Raw genomic sequence first — 21,593 nt, 5'->3', positions numbered from 1 at the left:
TCCTGGACACCAGGCTTTGGGCTGTGTCACTTCCTGTGTTCCCGTACACCACTGCCTGCTCAACCCAATTTGTAGAACGGTCCATCGTCACTCCCTGTCCCAAGGCTGGGTATCTTTACTAGTCCATTGGCTGGTATGTGTCTCCTGCAGACAGACTAAATATAACTAACATAGGTCCTGCCAGTAAAATAAGCCTTTAACATTCCCCAATTAAAAGAATGAGAATGTAGAGCATGTCTGGAAACTAAATTATACAGCATGGGTGAGTATTTTTCTCCAAGGACGAAGGTAGTTCGCCTGGGCTTTAAAAAAACGTCTAAATTGCATGTCAAGTTCATATTGCACTCAATCCACCTACAATATCACAAACTATCCTTAGTTTGATGACAGGGGTTTTGCCTAAAGCCACATTTATTATACCTGAAGTACGTATGCAATGCAGGAATACAATTAGGCCTGTCCTGAGTAGATAGGCATAAGTTGCAAAAATACACGGACGTGTACAGCCCAAAATGTATAACTCGATGCAACTATGCAGGGAAGCCATTTTGCGTTAACTAGTTGTGTACATACGTTAGGTATAAATTAGATTTAACTCCCAACCAAATTGTGTCAAAAACCTTTTCATTTGCATTTGAGAGCAAATTGTCAGTAATGACTAAATAGAAGGAAAAACTACTCTACAACCCATGGCATTTTAGAGACATAAAAAGAAAAAAGAAAAGCAAGTATGCAATATGTAGCAGGACTGCAGCAAAGAGAGGGGACATGGGGAAACGTGTCCAAGTCTAACAGGTTGGAATTGCTTGGGCAGCTGTGGGTACCATTTCCATTTCTCCTAGCAGGCCTGTGGCCTGGAGAGGAACTGAGCTGACCTGCCCCCCTACAGAGAATGAATAGAAGGCAAATATTGAAGCAGTGCCACGTGACTCCAGAGGAATGTGCTGCTTCAGCAGAAAGCTCCCCTACCTGCTCCCTTTCCAGACTGACCTGGTGCTTTGTCCGAGCTCCCAAAGCAAGCAACACAATTTACTGCCTCCAGAAGGGGAGCAACAGGCAGAAAATTGAAGTACATTGGGAAATGGAAGGTGGGCTGATACTGTGTGAAGACAATAATTATGGGTAAATAATACAAATAAAAGGTAAGCGGACATCAGATTTGTAAAAAAAAGACAAAAAAAAGAGTAAAAACGGGGGATAATCTAGAATGTTGAAAAAGTAGACAGGGTTTGTTGCTCTTGTAATACTACATACTGTATTCTTGTATGCAGAAGTTAACCATTCAACTTTTTGTCATAACACTATTTTCAGAACACTTCTGTTGAATGAATCTATGACCTTGCTTGGGGTGTTCATATTTAAAACACAACCCCCAATGTGGGGAGTCTATATACAGTATACAGTGCCTTCAGAAAGTATTCACACCCCTTGACTTTTTCCACATTTTGTTGTGTTACAGCCTGAATTTAAAATTGATTCAATTTTAAAAAAAATTGTCACTGGCCTACACACAATACCCCATAATGTCAATGTGGAATTTTGACAAATTAAGAAAAAATTACAATCTGAAATGTCTTGAGTCAATAATTATTCAACCCCTTTGTTTTGGAAAACCTAAATAAGTTCAGGAGTTAAATGTGCTTAACAAGTCACATAAATTGCATGGACTCACTCCGTGTGCAATAATAGTGTTTAACATCATTTTTTTTAAATGGCTACCTCATCTCCATACCCCACACATATAGATAATTGTAAGGTCTCTTAGTCAAGCACTGAATTTCAAACACAGATTCAACCACAAAGACCAGGGAGGTTTTCCAATGCCTCGCAAAGAAGGGCACCTATTGGTAGATGGGGGGAGCTGACATTTGAGCATGGTGAAGTTATTAATTACACTTTGGATGGTGTATCAATATAGCCAGTCACTACAAAGATAACTTGGTTGCCGGAGAGAAGGAAGGAAACCACTGAGGGATTTCACCATGAGGGCAATGGTGATTTTAAAACAGTTCAAGTTTAATGGCTGTGAGGAGAAAACTGAGGATGGATCAACAACATTGTAGTTACTTCACAATACTAACCTAAATGACAGAGTGAAAAGAAGAATGCTTGTACAAAATAAAAATATTCCAAGACATGCATCCTGTTTGCAACAAGGCACTAAAGTAATACTTCAAAAAATGTGGCAAACCAATAAACTTTTTTGTCCTGAATACAAAGTGTTATGTTCGGGGCAATTCCAATACACCACATTACTGTGTACCATTCTCCATATTTTCAAGCATAGTGATATGGGTATGCCTGTAACTGTTAAGGATTGGGAGTTTCAGGATATGGAGATGAGCACAGGCAAAATTCTAGACGAAAACCTGGTTCAGTCTGCTTTCCACCAGACACTGGGAGATGAATTCACCTTTCAGCAGGACAAAAACCTAAAACAAGGCCAAATCTACACTGGAGTTGCTTAACAAGAAGACAGAGAATGTTCCTTAATGGCCGAGTTACAGTAATGGCTTAAATCTACGGCAAGACCTGAAAATGGCTGTCTAGCAATGATCAACAACCAATTTGACAGAGCTTGAAGAAAGCTCTTAAGATACTTACCCAGAAAGACTCACAGCTGTAATCTCTGCCAAAGGTGCCTCGACAAAGAATTGACTCAGGGGTGTGAATAGTTATGCAAATGAGATATTTCTGTACTTCACTTTCAATAAATTAGCAAAAATGCCTAAAAACATGTTTTCACTTTGTCATTATGGGGTATTGTGTGTAGATTGATTAAATCAAATGTTTTCCTCACCAATTTTAAATTCAGGCTGTAACAACAAATTGAGGAATAAGTCAAGGGGTATGAATACTTTCTGAGGGCACTGTGTCCTACCTTGCTGTGCTGGGGGAGGCTGAGGCCTGGGGGCTGCTGGGAGGGGTCTCTGCTGCAAAGGCTGGTTGGGTGCCACATACAACTTCACAGGCCCCACATACTGGACATACGTCCCAGGGAAGTCTCCCCTCTGCTTGGTGCGCTTGTTGACTCCCACCATCCATCCCAGGCGCTCCGGGTGCTCCTCGTCCCCATCCTTGAGCCCAAGGGATGTCAGTGACGTCTTGCTGACGGTCAGTATGTCCCCTGGCTGGAGGTCAAGGTCCTCCTCCCAGTCTTTGTTATAGACATAAAGCGCTATGAATTGGAAGCCCTCTACAGCCATGTGCAAAGATGTCCAACTATGATACACACTGACCAGGGCAGTGAAGTGCCAGAGTGTTGAGGATATTTATTGTGATGGCAACACTATTCAGGAATTTTCAACTAAAACTAAGAAGCATGACTGAACTCTGAGTGTTGGTGTGAATGGTTGAAAGTCAGACCTGGCCTGTGTTTGAGAAATAAAGCACTTTCTTTAGCTTGATGCCCCGGTGTAACCAGACAATGGAGCAGAGAGACGGCATTGGCAACATGCTCTTTGGAAAGACCCGAGACTTGCAGGTAAGTGCTGAACCAAAGTAGGGTTCTGATTTACACTGGTACGGTCTAGGAATGAGTGGTGCAGGGCAGGCACTTCAGTGACTCGGAGCACTTCGTATTGAGAATCTTCCAAGTGTTCCTGGTGGAAAGCTCTACAGAAGACAAAAGACACAGATTCAGAAAAGAAAACATTAAGCAAATCAATGACTTTTTTTCAAAACCTGTCTGAACTGGGAGCTAAACGTTATCCCATCCATTTTTCCCATAAGGATACCCCACATATAAATCTATGAAACTGTCAACTGAAATGTAAAAAGGGCTAGCCTAGGCCTACGTTCCCCTTGAATAATAAGCACTAAGTGTTCTTTTTAAAAATGTAAAAATTATTTTACCCCTTTTTTTCTCCCCAATTTTGTGGTATCCAATTGGTTGTAGTTACAGTCTTGTCTCATCGCTGCAACTCCCGTACGGACTCGGGAGAGGTGAAGGTCGAGAGCCATGCATCCTCCGAAACACAACCCAACCTAGCCGCACCGCTTCTTGACACAATGCACATCCAACCCGGAAGCCGGCCGCACCAATGTACCGTACACCTGGCGACCTGGTCAGCGTGCACTGCACCCGGCCCGCCACAGGAGTTGCTAGTGCGCGATGAGACAAGGATATCCCTGCCGGCCAAACAATCCCTAACCCGGACGACGCTGGGCCAATTGTACGTCGCCCCATGGACCTCCCGGTCGCGGCCGGCTGTGACAGAGCCTGGGCTCGAACCCAGAATCTCTGGTGGCACAGCTAGCACTGCAATGCAGTGCCTTAGACCACTGCGCCACCCGGGAGGCCCTGCACCAAGTGTTCTTAACCTCAGTCAACTATCACAGACACTCAACTAATTCAAATCTTATGACAATACTAACTTAAAGGGACACTGCGACATTCCGGCATTTGTTCTACTTCAAATGAAGTTGTATTTGTCACATGTGCCGAATACAACAGTGAAATGCAATTAGTCTGGGTAGCCATTTGATTAGCTGTTCAGGAGTCTTATGGCTTTGGGGTAGAAGCTGTTTAGTAGCCTCTTGGACCTATATTTGACGCTCCGGTACTGCTTGCCGTGCGGTAGCAGAGAGAACAGTCTATGACTAGTGTGGCTGCAGTCTTTGACAATTCTTAGGGCCTTCCTCTGACACTGCCTGGGATAGAGGTCCTGGATGGCAGGAAGCTTGGCCCCGGTGATGTACTGGGCAGTACGTACTACCCTCTGTAGTGCCTTGCGGTCGGAGGCCAAGCAGTTGCCATACCAGGCAGTCATGCAACCCATCAGGATGCTCTCGATGGTGGAGCTGTAAAACTTTTTGAGGATCTGAGGACCTATGCCAAATCTTTTCAGTCTCCTGAGGGGGAATAGGTTTTGTCGTGCCCTCTTCACGACTCTCTTGGTGTGCTTGGACCATGTTAGTTTGTTGGTGATGTGGACACCAATGAACTTGAAGCTCTCAAACTGCTCCACTACAGCCCCGTCGATGAGAATGGAGGCATGCTCGGTCCTCTTTTTCCTGTAGTCCACAATCATCTCCTTTGTTTTGATCACGTTGAGGGAGAGGTTATTGTCCTTGCACCACACAGTCAGGTCTCTGAATGGGTTAGGGTTTCTGGGATAATGGTGTTGATGTGAGCCATGACCAGCCTTTCAAAGCATTTCATGGCTACAGATGTGAGTGCTACGGGTCAGTAGTCATTTAGACAGGTTACCTTTGTGTTCTTGGGCACAGGGACTATGGTAGTCTGCTTGAATCATGTTGGTATTACAGATTCAGAAAGGAAGAGGTTGAAAATGTCAGTGAAGACCCTTGCCAGTTGGTCAGCGCATGCTCGGAGTACACGTCCTGGTAATGTGTGTGGCCCAGCGGCCTTGTGAATGTTGACCTGTTTAAAAGGTCTTACTCACATCGGCTGCGGGGAGCGTGATCACAGTCGTACGGAACAGCTGATTCCCTCATGCATGTTTCAGTGTTACTTGCCTCGAAGCGAGCATAGAAGTTATTTAGCTCGTCTGGTACGCTCGTGTCACTGGGCAGCTCTCGGCTGCGCTTCCCTTTGTAGTCTGTAATAGTTTGCAGGCCCTGTCACATCCAACGAGCGTCCGACCTGGTGTAGCACGATTTGATCTTAGTCCTGTATGGACGCTTTGCCTGTTTGATGGTTCGTCGAAGAGCATAGTGGGATTTCTTATAAGCTTCCGGGTTAGAGTCCCGCTCCTTGAAAGCGGCAGCTCTACCCTTTAGCTCAGTGTGAATGTTGCCTGTAATCCATGGCTTCTGGTTGGGGTATGTACCCACAGTCACTGTGGCCACGACGTCCTCGAAGCACTTATTGATGAAGTCAGTGACTGATCTGGTGTACTCCTCAATGCCATCGGAAGAATCCCGGAACATATTCGTCTGTGCTAGCAAAACGGTCCTGTAGTTTAGCATCTGCTTCATCTGAACATTTTTTATAGACCAATTCACTGGTGCTTCCTGCTTTAATTTTTTTCTTGTAAGCAGGAATCAGGATAGAGTTATGGTCAGATTTGCTAAATGGAGGGCGAGGGAGAGCTTTGTGGCCCCATCCGATGATACCCCGTCTGGGGGTATCATCGGATGGGGCCACAGTGTCTTCTGATCCCTCCTGTCTCAGCCTCCAGTATTTATGCTGCAGTAGTTTATGTGTCGGGGGGCTAGGGTCAGTCTGTTACATCTGGAGTATTTCTCTTGTCTTATCCGGTGTCCTGTGTGAATTTAAATATGCTCTCTCTAATTCTCTCTTTCTTTCTTTCTCTCGGAGGACCTGAGCCCTAGGACCATGCCTCAGGACTACCTGGCATGATGACTCCTTGCTGTCCCCAGTCCACCTGGCCATGCTGCTGCTCCAGTTTCAACTGTTCTGCCTGCGGCTATGGAACCCTGACCTGTTCACCGGACGTGCTTGTTGCACCCTCGACAACTACTATGATTATTATTATTTGACCATGCTGGTCATTTATGAACATTTTAACATCTTGACCATGTTCTGTTATAATATCCACCCGGCACAGCCAGAAGAGGACTGGCCACCCCTCATAGCCTGGTTCCTCTCTAGGTTTCTTCCTAGGTTTTTGGCCTTTCTAGGGAGTTTTTCCTAGGGAGTTTTTCCTAGCCACCGTGCTTCTTTCACATGCATTGCTTGCTGTTTGGGGTTTTAGGCTGGGTTTCTGTACAGCACTTTGAGATATCAGCTGATGTACGAAGGGCTATATAAATAAATTTGATTTGATTTGTACGCGTCTCTATGTGTGGAGTAAAGATGGTATAGAATGTTTTCCCTCTGGTTGCACATTTAACCTTTCTGGGCCCGGGGGCAGTATTGAGTAGTTTGGATGAATGCTGTCTGTGAGTATAACAGAACTCATATGGCAGGCAAAAACCTGAGAAAAAAATCCAACCAGGAAGTGGATTGTAGTTTTTCAAGACTGGGCCTATTCAGTATACAGTGACTTAGGGTTCAATTTGCACTTCCTAAGGCTTCCACTAGATGTCAACCGTCTTTAGAATGTGTTTCAGGCTTTTGTAGTCAACAGAGAGCGAACAAGACCTCCTGGAGTCTGATGACCGAGAGAATGACATGGCCTCAATTACGCACATTCACGTGAGGGGTAGCTGTGTTCCATAATGTTTTACAAGACATTGGAATCGTCCGGTTGGAATAGTACTGAAGTTTTATGTTAAAACGGCCCTAAAGATTGATGACTTACAACGTTTGACATGTTTCAACGAGCGTAAATATAACTTTTTGTCGTGAAATTTTCGGCGCACTTCCTACATTTGGAGTAGCTTTACTGAACCCGCAAACAACAAGGAGGTATTTGGACATAAATTATGGACTTTATCGAACAAAACAACATTTATTGTGGACCTGGGATTCCTGGAAGTGCCTTCTGATGAAGATCATCAAAGGTAAGTGAATATTTCTAATGCTATTTATGATTTTAGATGACTCCAAAATGGCGGGTATCTGTATCGCTTGATGTCTTTTTCTGAACGCCGTACTCAGATTATTGCAAAGTGTGCTTTCCCCGTGAAGCTTTTTTGAAATCTGTCACAGCGGTTGCATAAAGGAGATGTTCATCTATAATTCTTTGAATAACAGTTTAATATTTTATCAACGTTTATGATGAGTATTTTTGTAAATTGTTGTGGTGATTCACCGGCAGTATTGGAGGCAAAATATTTTCTGAACATCGCGCGCCAATGTAAAATGGGGTTTTTGGATATAAATATGAACTTTATTGAACAAAACATACATGTATTGTGTAACATTGAGTCCTAGGAGTGTCATCTGATGAAGATCGTCAAAGGTCAGTGCTTAATTTTAGCTGTATTTCTGGTTTTTGTGACCCCTCTCCTGCTTGGAAAATGGCTGTGGTTTCTTGTGTTGGCACTGTCCTAACATAATCTAACTTTATGCTTTCGCCGTAAAGCCTTTTTGAAATCGGACAATGTGGTTGGATTAAGGAAAGGTGTATCTTTAAAATGGTGTAAAATAGTTGTATGTTTGAGAAATTTGAATTATGACATTTTGTTACTTTGAATTTGCGTCCCACGTAGCCCATAGAAGTTAACATGCTGAAAGAAATTAGGTAAAACTGATTTAAGTTTCCCTGCATAAAAGTCCCCGGCCACTAGGAGCACTGCCTCTGGATGAGCGTTTTCCTGTTTGCTTATGGCAGAATACAGCTCATTGAGTGCCAGCCTGTGGTGGTATGTAGACAGCTACGAAAAATACAGATGAAAACTCTCTAGGTAGTGTGGTCTACAGCTTAAGATACTCAGGCGAGCAAAACCTTGAGACTTCCTTAGATATCGTGCACCAGCTATTGTTTACAAATATGCATAGGCCCCCGCCCCGTGTCTTACCAGAGACTGCTGTTCTATCCTACCTATAGAGTGTATAACCCACCAGCTGTATGTTCTTAATGTCATTGTTCAGCCACAACTTGGTGAAACATAAGATATTACAGTTTTTAATGTCCCGTTTGTAGGATATACGTGCTTTCAGTTCGTCCCATTTATTTTCCAGCGATTGAGGGCAGAATAGCAACTCGTCGCCTGATCCTCACAAGGCATCCTGATCTCTTTCCACGAAACCTACGTTTCCTTTTCCAGTGAATCACGGGGATCTGGGTCTGGTGTCTGTAGTATATCTCTCGCGTACGATTCATTGAAGAACAACTCTTCGTCTAATCTGAGGTGAGTATTCCAGTTCTGATGTCCAGAAGCTCTTTTCGGCCATAAGAGAAGGTATCAGCAACATTATGTACAAAACAAGTTACAAACGCAAATAAACTAACAAAATAGCATGGTTGGTTAAGAGCCGATAAGACGGCAGCCCTCCACTCCGGTGCCATACTTACCTAGAATCAGATAAACTTGTGGATGCCATTTTTATGTCCCTGTGTGCAGTATGAAGGAAGTTAGCGGTAGTTTCACGAGCCGCTGCTAACTAGTGTTTGCGCAATGACTGGAAGTCTACAGGTACATTAGCATTGCCGACTCTGGGTGAGTACAACAAGGGCTTACATGCCGCAATCTCAAAGTATCCCTTCCAATGAAATGAATTAGTCAATAAATCAAGCCGTAATCAATCTGATTTTAGGTTAGGCCATCTATTTTCCATCATGCTTCAATGACTTGCAGTATTGCATCGAGTAAAGTACAATATCTTAATTGCATGTTCATTTAGCCTGATCAGCAAAATATTACCCTGACTTTAAATGGGGAAACATCACAGTACTTACCTATGGATATGATAACTAAGTTCTCCCCACAAAAAGTTACAGTGGTGTGTTTACAATGCACATCTACAGCAAGAAGGTTAAGGCCAACAATCTGCTTGGCAACTCAGCAGATTTACTCAAAAGCCAGTAAAAAAACCTGCAATTTGATTTTGGATACAGCTCAGTTCAGTTATTTAACCTTTATTAGTTCTAGTCTATACCTTGTGCTGCCTGAGTTGCCATTCAAAACAAACTCACTATTTGGGATGTGACGATTCCAGTATAGCAAAAAACAATCCATGGCAAAAATGAAAACACGAAGCAGGCCAAACTCTTTGGTCCATTAATACCATGCTGTATGTAAAATAGTGTGCTATAGCTTGGAAAATAAATATGACTCTGGATCACAACTTGGGTTGCACATTTTGGGGAATATTCAAGAGATGGAAACTTTCCGTGGGAATTAATGGGAATATATGGGAATTAATGGAAATATATGCAAATGAATATTAATACTATTTAAATGTAGATGTTTTTTGCATTGGATATATTTACCATATCATATGGGGACAGAAACATAAACATTTTACCTTATCATAAGTAGACATAATTGCAAATGATTAAATCCTTCCAATAGAAAAATAAAATAAGAATTGTTACGAATTGAACTTTAATTAAATGAGTTGACTCTTCACATGGGATGATTTCATAGAACAACAAAAGAAATGGAATATTGAATGATCCATCGCATCTCCCAAAAACATTTTCAACATACATCTGTAAAATGATAGTCTAGAAACTCAAGCTTTGGTTGTCTTCCTCTCAGGCTTCCATGTCTTCTCCCTGGACCTCCTCAATGTCCACCCTCTGAGGCCTCATCTTCACGGTCACTTTCCAACCTTGTTGACGATGGCTCGTTGTCAGGCTCAAAAAGCCTCAAATTTACCCGGATGGCCATCCATTTTTCAACCCTTGTATTGGTCAGCCTGTTGCGTGCTTTTTTGTGTGTGTTCCCAAACAAGGACCAGTTGCGCTCTGAGGTGGCTAATGTTGATGGGATTTGGAGGATGATGGAGGCAACAGGGGAAAGAGCCTCAGATCAACAAAGTCCCTTTCACCAGGTGGCTGATGAGATATGTTGGCATGACTGCCATATTGCATCTCCATCCCAAAGCCCTTGCTTAGAAGTGTACTTCCCCAGAGTGCCAAGAACCTTGCCCTCATCCAGGCCAAGGTGGCGAGACACAGTAGTGATGACACCATAGGCCTTGTTGATCTCAGCACCAGCCAGGATGCTCTTGCCAGCATACTTGGGGTCCAACATGTATGCTGCGGCATGTATGGGCTTCAGGCTTTTTGATGTATGTCAGAACTGCAGTTTCCTCTGCTTGGAGCAACAGTGAAGTGGGCAGGGTAGTACAGATTTCTTCTCTTACAGTGCCTTGCGAAAGTATTCGGCCCCCTTGAACTTTTCGACCTTTTGCCACATTTCAGGCTTCAAACATAAAGATATAAAACTGTAATTTTTTGTGAAGAATCAACAACAAGTGGGACACAATTATGAAGTGGAACGACATTTATTGGATATTTCTAACTTTTTTAACAAATAAAAAACTGAAAAATTGGCCGTGCAAAATTATTCAGCCCCCTTAAGTTAATACTTTGTAGCGCCACCTTTTGCTGCGATTACAGCTGTAAGTCGCTTGGGGTATGTCTCTATCAGTTTTGCACATCGAGAGACTGACATTTTTGCCCATTCCTCCTTGCAAAACAGCTCGAGCTCAGTGAGGTTGGATGGGGAGCGTTTGTGAACAGCAGTTTTCAGTTCTTTCCACAGATTATCGATTGGATTCAGGTCTGGACTTTGACTTGGCCATTCTAACACCTGGATATGTTTATTTGTGAACCATTCCATTGTAGATTTTGCTTTATGTTTTGGATCATTGTCTTGTTGAAGACAAATCTCCGTCCCAGTCTCAGGTCTTTTGCAGACTCCATCAGGTTTTCTTCCAGAATGGTCCTGTATTTGGCTCCATCCATCTTCCCATCAGTTTTAACCATCTTCCCTGCCCCTGCTGAAGAAAAGCAGGCCCAAACCATGATGCTGCCACCATCATGTTTGACAGTGGGGATGGTGTGTTCAGGGTGATGAGCTGTGTTGCTTTTACGCCAAACATAACGTTTTGCATTGTTGCCAAAAAGTTCGATTTTGGTTTCATCTGACCAGAGCACCTTCTTCCACATGTTTGGTGTGTCTCCCAGGTGGCTAGTGGCAAACTTTAAACGACACTTTTTATGGATATCTTTAAGAAATGGCTTTCTTCTTGCCACTCTTCCATAAAGGCCAGATTTGTGCAGTATACAACTGATTGTTGTCCTATGGACAGAGTCTCCCACCTCAGCTGTAGATCTCTGCAGTTCATCCAGAGTGGTCATGGGCCTCTTGGCTGCATCTCTGATCAGTCTTCTCCTTGTATGAGCTGAAAGTTTAGAGGGACGGCCGGGTCTTCGTAGATTTGCAGTGGTCTGATACTCCTTCCATTTCAATATTATCGCTTGCACAGTGCTCCTTGGGATGTTTAAAGCTTGGGAAATCTTTTTGTATTCAAATCCGGCTTTAAACTTCTCCACAAAAGTATCTCGGACCTGCCTGGTGTGTTCCTTGTTCTTCATGATGCTCTCTGCGCTTTAAACGGACCTCTGAGACTATCACAGAGCAGGTGCATTTATATGGAGACTTGATTACACACAGGTGGATTCTATTTATCATCATTAGTCATTTAGGTCAACATTGGATCATTCAGAGATCCTCACTGAACTTCTGGAGAGAGTTTGCTGCACTAAAAGTAAAGAGGCTGAATAATTTTGCACGCCCAATTTTTCCGTTTTTTATTTGTTAAAAAAGTTGGAAATATCCAATAAATTTCGTTCCACTTCATGATTGTGTCCCACTTGTTGTTGATTCTTCACAAAAAATTACAGTTTTATATCTTTATGTTTGAAGCCTGAAATGTGGCAAAAGGTCGAAAAGTTCAAGGGGGCCGAATACTTTCGCAAGGCACTGTACATCTGCAAGCAGAGTCTGAACATCAGACAGGATGGCATTGTCTCCCTCAATCTCTGCAATGGCTACTGCTATAGGTTTCAGGAGTTTCAGGCTGCTTACCACTCTCTCCCAAAATACATCATCCAGGAGGATCATCTTGATGGGGCTGTCCATATCGGCAGACTGTGATATGGCCATTTCTTAGACAGACAACTTCCCCTCCAGGAGACTGTCAAACATGATGATACCACCACCCCAACGGGTGTTGCTGGGCAGCTTCAATGTGGTGCTCTTATTCTTCTCACTTTGCTTGGTGAGGTAGATTGCTGCTATAACTTGATGACCCTTCACATACCTAACCATTTCCTTGGCTCTCTTGTAGAGTGTATCCATTCTTTTCAGTGCCATGATGTCCTTGAGGAGCAGATTCAATGCATGAGCAGCACATCCAATGGGTGTGAGGGTAGGACTCCTCCACTTTAGACCAAGCAGCCTTCATGTTCGTAGCATTGTCTGTTACCAGTGCAAATACCTTCGGCGGTCCAAGGTCATTGATGACTGCCTTCAGCTCATCTGCAATGTAGAGACCAGTGTGTCTGTTGGCCCTTGTGTCTCTGCTCTTGTAGAATACTGGTTGAGGGGTGGAGATGATGTAGTTAATTATTCCTTGCCCACGAACATTCGACCACCCATCAGAGATGATTGCAATACAGTCTGCTTTCTCTATGATTTGCTTGACCTTCACTTGAACTCTGTTGAACTCTGCATCCAGCAAATTAGTAGATAAAGCAAGTCTGGTTGGAGGGGTGTATGCTGGGCGAAGAACAATCAGAAATCTCTTCCAATACACATTGCCTGTGCGCATCAGAGGTGAACCAGTTGCATGCACAGCTCGGGCAAGACATTCATCAGCATTTCTCTGACTACGTTCCTCCATGGAGTCAAAAAAACTTCTGATTCCAGGAAGACCATGAGCTGTTGCTATCGATAAGGTGTCTGATTCATCCTTTTCACCTCGAATAGAAGTAGAGGGACGTTTGTCCGAGGTTGCTTGTTGTGAGCGCTGAAGGAACTTTATGCACTTGGCCAGATTATTCTGCATCTTTGTTGCATTCTTTACATATTATTTGGCACAGTATTTGCAAATGTACACAGCTTTTCCTTCTACATTAGCTGCAGTGAAATGTCTCCACACATCAGATAGTGCACGTGGCATTTTCCTGTAAAGATTAGAAAAAAGATTTTGAAATCAAAATACAATTCCATGTACAGATAAATAGTTCAGCAGTTAGATTAAAGTACTCCTTTGTAAGATACATATTTTAAAATGAAACATGTATGGAAACAGGTGATTTAACACTCCTCAGTTAACGGTCTCAAGCAAGCTAAAACCCACATGGTAGCAAAAACTAACAAGCAGAAATTGTTAACAAGTTAGAAATGATTTAAACACAGTTTGCTAGTTAACAAAAAATCATGTATAATATATGAAATTAGAGGTCGACCGATTAATCGGAATGGCCGATTAATTAGGGACGATTTCAAGTTTTCATAACAATCGGAAATCTGTATTTTTGGAAGCCGATTTGGCCGTTTATTATTATTTATTTTTTTACACCTATATTTAACTAGGCAAGTCAGTTAAGGAAACATTCTTATTTTCAATGACGGCCTAGGAACAGTGGGTCAACTGCCTTGTTCAGGGGCAGAACGACAGATTTTTACTTTGTCAGCTCGGGGATTCAATCTTGCAACCTTACGGTTAACTAGTCCAACGCTCTAACCACCTGCCTTACATTGCACTCCACGAGTAGCCTGCCTGTTACGCGAATGCAGTAAGAAGCCAAGGTAAGTTGCTAGCTAGCATTAAACTTATCTTTTAAAAAACATTAAATCAATTATAAACACTAGTTAACTACACATGGTTGATGATATTACTAGTTTATCTAGCCTGTCCTGCGTTGCATATAATCGCTTAGGTACACGTTGCTCCAACGTGTACCTAACCATAAATAAACATCAATGCCTTTCTTAAAAATCAATACACAAGTATATATTTTTAAACCTGCATATTTAGTTAATATTGCCTGCTAACATGAATTTACTTTAACTAGGGAAAATGTGTCACTTCTCTTGCAACAGAGTCAGGGTATATGCAGCAGTTTGGGCCGCCTGGCTCGTTGCGAACTGTGAAGACTATTTCTTCCTAACAAAGACAGCCGACTTCGCCAAACGGGGGATGATTTAACAAAAGCGCATTTGCGAAAAAAGCACAATCGTTGCACGACTGTACCTAACCAAAAACATCAATGCCTTTCTTAAAATCAATACACAGAAGTATATATTTTTAAACCTGCATATTTAGCTAAAAGAAATCCAGGTTAGCAGGCAATATTAACCAGGTGAAATTGTGTCACTTCTCTTTCGTTCATTGCACGCAGAGTCAGGGTATATGCAACAGTTTGGGCGCCCGGCTCGTTGCGAAATAATTTGCCAGAATTTTATGTAATTATGACATAACATTGAAGGTTGTGCAATGTAACTGGAATATTTAGACTTAGGGATGCCACCCGTTAGATAAAACATGGAACGGTTCCGTATTTCACTGAAAGGGAAAACGTTTTGTTTTCGAGATGATAGTTTCCGGATTCGACCATATTAATGACCTAAGGCTCGTATTTCTGTGTGTTTATTATAATTAAGTCTATGATTTGATAGAGCAGTCTGACTGAGCGGTGGTAGGCAGCAGCAGGCTCGTAAGCATTCATTCAAACAGCACTTTCGTGCATTTTGCCAGCAGCTCTTCGCTGTGCTTCAAGCATTGCGCTGTTTATGACTTCAAGCCTATCAACTCCCAAGATTAGGCTGGTGTAACCGATGTGAAATGGCTAGCTAGTTAGCGGGTGCGCGCTAATAGCGTTTCAAACATCACTCGCTCTGAGACTTGGGAGTGGTTGTTCCCCTTGCTCTGCATGGGTAACGCTGCTTCGAGGGTGGCTGTTGTCGATGTGTTCCTGGTTCGAGCCCAGGTAGGAGTGAGGAGAGGGACGGAAGCTATACTGTTACACTGGCAATACTAAAGTGCCTATAAGAACATCCAATAGCCAAAGGTATATGAAATACAAATCGTATAGAGAGAAATAGTCCTATAATTCCTATAATAACTACAACCTAAAACTTCTTACCTTGGAATATTGAAGACTCATGTTAAAAGGAACCACCATATGTTCTGAGCAAGGAACTTAAACGTTATCTTTCTTACATGGCACATATTGCACTTTTACTTTCTTCTCCAACACTTTGTTTTTGCATAATTTAAACCAAATTGAACATGTTTCATTATTTATTTGAGGCTAAATTGATTTTATTGAAGTATTATATTAAGTTAAAATAAGTGTTAATTCAGTATTGTTGTAATTGTCATTATTACAAATACATTTCTTCAAAAAAAATTAAAAAAATTCGTCCGATTAATCGGTATCGGCTTTCCCTGGTCCTCCAATAATCGGTATCGGCGTTGAAAAATCATAAATCGGCCGACCTCTATATGAAATACACTGCTCAAAAAAATAAAGGGAACACTTAAACAACACAATATAACTCCAAGTCAATCACATTTCTGTGAAATCAAACTGTCCACTTAGGAAGCAACACTGATTGACAATAAATTTCACATGCTGTTGTGTAAATGGAATAGACAACCGGTGGAAATTATAGGAAATTAGCAAGACACCCCCAATAAAGGAGTGGTTCTGCAGGTGGTGACCACAGACCACTTCTCAGTTCCTATGCTTCCTGGCTGATGTTTTGGTCACTTTTGAATGCTGGCGGTGCTTTCACTCTAGTGGTAGCATGAGACGGAGTCTACAACCCACACAAGTGGCTCAGGTAGTGCAGCTCATCCAGGATGGCACATCAATGCGAGCTGTGGCAAGAAGGTTTGCTGTGTCTGTCAGCGTAGTGTCCAGAGCATGGAGGCGCTACCAGGAGACAGGCCAGTACATCAGGAGACGTGGAGGAGGCCGTAGGAGGGCAACAACCCAGCAGCAGGACCGCTACCTCCGCCTTTGTGCAAGGAGGAGCAGGAGGAGCACTGCCAGAGCCCTGCAAAATGACCTCCAGCAGGCCACAAATGTGCATGTGTCTGCTCAAACGGTCAGAAACAGACTCCATGAGGGTGGTATGAGGGCCCGACGTCCACAGGTGGGGGTTATGCTTACAGCCCAACACCGTGCAGGACGTTTGGCATTTGCCAGAGAACACCAAGATTGGCAAATTCGCCACTGGCGCCCTGTGCTCTTCACAGATGAAAGCAGGTTCACACTGAGCACGTGACAGACGTGACAGAGTCTGGAGACGCCGTGGAGAACGTTCTGCTGCCTGCAACATCCTCCAGCATGACCGGTTTGGCGGTCGGTCAGTCATGGTGTGGGGTGGCATTTCTTTGGGGGGGCCGCACAGCCCTCCATGTGCTCGCCAGAGGTAGCCTGACTGCCATTAGGTACCGAGATGAGATCCTCAGACCCCTTGTGAGACCATATGCTGGTGCGGTTGGCCCTGGGTTCCTCCTAATGCAAGACAATGCTAGACCTCATGTGGCTGGAGTGTGTCAGCAGTTCCTGCAAGAGGAAGGCATTGATGCTATGGACTGGCCCGCCCGTTCCCCAGACCTGAATCCAATTGAGCACATCTGGGACATCATGTCTCGCTCCATCCACCAACGCCACGTTGCACCACAGACTGTCCAGGAGTTGGCGGATGCTTTAGTCCAGGTCTGGGAGGAGATCCCTCAGGAGACCATCCGCCACCTCATCAGGAGCATGCCCAGGCATTGTAGGGAGGTCATACAGGCACGTGGAGGCCACACACACTACTGAGCCTCATTTTGACTTGTTTTAAGGACATCAAAGTTGGATCAGCCTGTAGTGTGGTTTTCCACTTTAATTTTGAGTGTCACTCCAAATCCAGACCTCCATGGGTTGATAAATTGGATTTCCATCGATTATTTTTGTGTGATTTTGTTGTCAGCACATTCAACTATGTAAAGAAAAAAAGTATTTAATAGGATTATTTCATTCATTCAGATCTAGGATGTGTTATTTTAGTGTTCCCTTTATATTTTTGAGCAGTGTATATTCACCCCACCCAGTATTGTAATCAAAACTTACCAGAAAGCATGTCGTCCTTGGCTCAGACAGTGTAGTAGTGTGGGCGCAATAGCATCTCTTTAGTGTGCAAGATCTTGAGAATCAGCTGTTCATGTGATGGAAGAGTCCACAGTACATGTACTGGAAGAATGCACTGTGCATGCAGAGGGTGAATTGGGGATAGTTTAACCAAAACATGCCACAAGACCTAGAATTGCCTTATATGTATCCCACAAAAAAAGGTTCATTGTTCACGGATAAAGCAATAAATAAACTTCAGTTAGTTATAAATACAGCTGCTAGAATCCTGACTAGAACCAAAAAATTGGATCATATTACTCCAGTGTTAGCCTCCCTAAACTGGCTTCCTGTTAAGGCAAGGGCTGATTTCAAGGTTTTACTGCTAACCTACAAAGCATTACATGGACTTGCTCATACCGATCTTTCCGATTTGGTCCTGCCGTACATACATACCTACCTACACGTACGCTACGGTCACAAGACGCAGGCCTCCTTACCGTCCCTAGAATTTCTAAGCAAACAGCTGGAAGCAGGGCTTTCTCCTATAGCGGTCCATTTTTATGGAATGGTCTGCCTACCCATGTGAGAGACGCAGACTGGGTCTCAACCTTAAGTCTTTATTGATGACTCATCTCTTCAGTAGGTCCTATGATTGAGTGTAGTCTGGCCCAGGAGTGTGAAGGTGAACGGGAAGGCACTGGAGCAATGAACCGCCCTTGCTGTCTCTGCCTGGCCGGTTCCCCTCTCTCCACTGGGATTCTCTGCCTCTAACCCTATTACAGGGGCTGAATCACTGGCTTGCTGGTGCTCTTCCATGCCGTCCCTAGGAGAGGTGGGTCACTTGAGTGGGTTGAGTCACTGACGTGGTCTTCCTGTCTGGGTTGGCACCCCCCTTGGGTTGTGCCGTGGCGGAGATCTTTGTGGGCTATATTCGGCCTTGTCTCAGGATGGAAAGTTGATGGATGAAGATATCCCTCTAGTGGTGTGGGGGCTGTGCTTTGGCAAAGTGGGTGGAGTTATATCCTGCCTGTTTTGCCCTGTCCGGGGGTATCATCGGATGGGGCCACAGTGTCTCCTGACCCCTCCTGTCTCAGCCTCCAGTATTTATGCTGCAGTTGTTTATGTGTCGGGGGGCTAGGGTCAGTCTGTTATATCTGGAGTATCTCTCCTGTCTTATCCGGTGTCCTCTGTGAATTTAAGTATGCTCTCTCTAATTCTCTCTTTCTTTCTCTCTCTCGGAGGACCTGAGCCCTAGGACCATGCCTCAGGACTACCTGGCATGATGACTCCTTGCTGTCCCCAGTCCACCTGGCCGTGCTGCTGCTCCAGTTTCAACTGTTCTGCCTGCGGCTATGGAACCCTGACCTGTTCACCGGATGTGCTACCTGTCCCAGACCTGCTGTTTTCAACTCTCTAGAGACAGCAGGACGGTAGAGATACTCTCAATGATCGGCTATGAAAAGCCAACTGACATTTACTCCTGAGGTGCTGACCTGTTGCACCCTCGACAACTACTGTGATTATTATTTGACCATGCTGGTCATTTATGAACATTTGAACATCTTGGCCATGTTCTGTTATAATCTCCACCCAGCACAGCCAGAAGACAACTGGCCACCCCTCATAGCCTGGTTCCTCTCTAGGTTTCTTCCTAGGTTTTGGCCTTTTTGCCGAGCCATCGTGTTTCTACACCTGCATTGCATGCTGTTTGGGGTTTAGGCTGGGTTTCTGTACAGCACTTTGAGATATCAGCTGATGTAAGAAGGGCTATATAAATACATTTGATTTGAAATTTGATAAGCTAACTTTTTTGATGAATTTAAGCAAAATCCCCCAAATTCGACGGCGAAACGTCTCATGGAAAATTTCCGGAAAAATTCTGGAAATTTACCAGAAAGTTTCCGACACTGCAATCCTAATCACAAAATGATGATGTTTGTTTCCAACATTAGGGCTGTTTTCCTAAAGAAGTTAAATCCACTTCGTGGTTTACTTCTTTGCCACGATCCTAACGAGTATCGCGATACTGGTATCGTCCTGGTCCTATTCATTATTTTCATTCAATTTGTTAACATCCAAACAGACACCATCTTCCATATGGGTCAAATACATAACAATAGATGAGATCTGTGGATTGTATAGTCTTTTTCATGAGCGAGAGATGACTGATTCATGAAAAACTTAGTATTGGCCTCAAAGTATACATTTTTTTTAAATGATGCTAAATCAGACTAATGCAGCTACAGTATCCCATTAAAAGGTTAGGGTCTTTTGTATTGTGCATACCATTTAGGTTTGAGTGGCAGAAAACCATTATGAGACATTTAGTTTTAAAATCTGTTGCACCACCAAGCAGTTTACCGCACCAGTCATACAGTGTAGAAAGAGCTTTGCTCTGGTAACGTTTGTGTAACATTGAATTCTGGTTGAATCCTCCAAATACATATTTTTTAATTCCTTTGATTAAAAATAGTCTTAGCTACTTTGTTTCTCAAGTGTCTCCTAAACTTTGTTCTTTGCAATGCAGTTCAGTAATGACACCAGATCCTTAAAAAATTCACAGCGAGGTTAGAATATATTTCTGCAAATAGAAATGGTTTGAATGAAATTAAAAAGTGTGCTCAATATCCAGTACTGGAGAAAGGTAATTTGCATATGTTCAATCTTATTTAAGAGTTGTAATAGTAGGACTGGCTTTTTACATACCTTTTAAATATTCATGGTCAACTTTAGGGGTGGAAACATCGCTCAATTTTGCTGCCGACTAACTGACCCTCATTAACCGGTCAACAAACGGTAAAATAAATTCCACACAGTAAAATGACTTAACCAACAGAAAATCTTATTAGAGATCTGTATATAATGACGAGATGCTTATGTTTCCGCTCTAACAAAGGCAGGTGAAAAGCTTAGGGCCAAAGTAAACCCATAGAAACGTATTGCGATTATTTTGGACAGATTTTGGTGAGAGTGAAACCTCTTGCTTTGCCTCTTCCTCTCTGATACTTGGCATGTATACAAGGAACGGTCATTTTTCATTAAGATATTAATTTAAATGGAAACATGAAACAATAGCAAGCCTATCATCTTACATTTCAAAAGGCGATAGACAATTATTAAACTCCTGTAATGAAGCAGCTAATAAAAAGTCATTTTCAAACATTTGCCACAATAGAATTCACCATTCTAAACCTAATGCAAGCAGTTGTGACAGAGATTAAAATCTCTGTTAGAAACTTTGAAAGAGGGGGAATCTCATAGCAACAAACTATGATGGGTTGCTAATATGACTAGGATTGTGCCTTTGGCTTCTGGACAACAAAAGAAAGTTGATATGAAAACCAATAGAACAGGAGGGAAAAGCTGGTTAATGGCATGAGGAAGTCATTATGAAATACTTGCCTCCATGTTTTTACGGATGTATTTTCGCATGGCTACTTTGAAGCAAGGTAAGACATGCCTCATTATTTGAAGTAAAGTAAAACATTCAGGTTTCAAACAATTATACTGCCACAAGCTCACATTGCAAAATGGTGGGTGACGAGTTGATAGCCAACGGTAAGCAGGCTACACCCGAATGGCGAATGGGAGGCACGCATTAATTACAAGTTCCAATTGAGAAATAAGAATAGCTCCTTTTAATCGTGGCTACCAAAGTTTTGAATACGCAATTGCATTTATAATTGTTATTTGTTGCTTTTTGAGGAGCTACTCTCGCGCTGTCAGACAGGTGGCAGGGTATTCCGCTCCTCAGACTAGACTCTGTATGCTGTGTGCGTGTGAAAAAATACATGATGACTAACAAAAATGCACAGGAGCCAATTTAATTCCACAAATTATGCAAATTACCCTATGGACTGATAAACATGACGGTCAAATTTATTTTCAGGCAGCTAACCGATCGACGGTTAAGTCAATTTTAATAAGTCAAGATATATTTGAAATATTTAGAAGTTTTAACTGAGGATAATTAGGATCTTAGCATGTAGTAATGATGGGGGAAAATACCGATACAGTTACATGTCGCAATATTATTTTGGGACGATATATTTTATCAATATTTGACCAAAGTTTTTTTTGCTACTGTTGGTAGCATTAGCTAGCGCTGGTCGACTTCACCTGCGC

At 42.9% G+C, this 21,593-nt stretch overlaps 1 protein-coding gene across 1 annotated transcript in view; it reads right to left on the bottom strand.

The window, feature by feature from the left end:
• LOC106573900 (phosphatidylinositol 3-kinase regulatory subunit gamma) overlaps window positions 1-21,593 on the bottom strand; it is a 52,503-nt gene that overhangs the window by 18,739 nt on the left and 12,171 nt on the right. Inside the window, exon 2 of the mRNA XM_014149343.2 lies at window positions 2,882-3,615. Coding sequence (XP_014004818.1) covers window positions 2,882-3,206 — 325 coding nt within the window. The 5' untranslated portion in view covers window positions 3,207-3,615. The remainder of the gene's footprint in view (window positions 1-2,881; window positions 3,616-21,593) is intronic.

This window comes from Salmo salar, chromosome ssa16 (genome assembly GCF_905237065.1).
Source record: "Salmo salar chromosome ssa16, Ssal_v3.1, whole genome shotgun sequence".
Lineage (NCBI taxonomy): Eukaryota > Metazoa > Chordata > Actinopteri > Salmoniformes > Salmonidae > Salmo > Salmo salar.
Note: the sequence above shows the minus strand (reverse complement) of the source record. Positions and strands in the feature narration are given on the sequence as shown.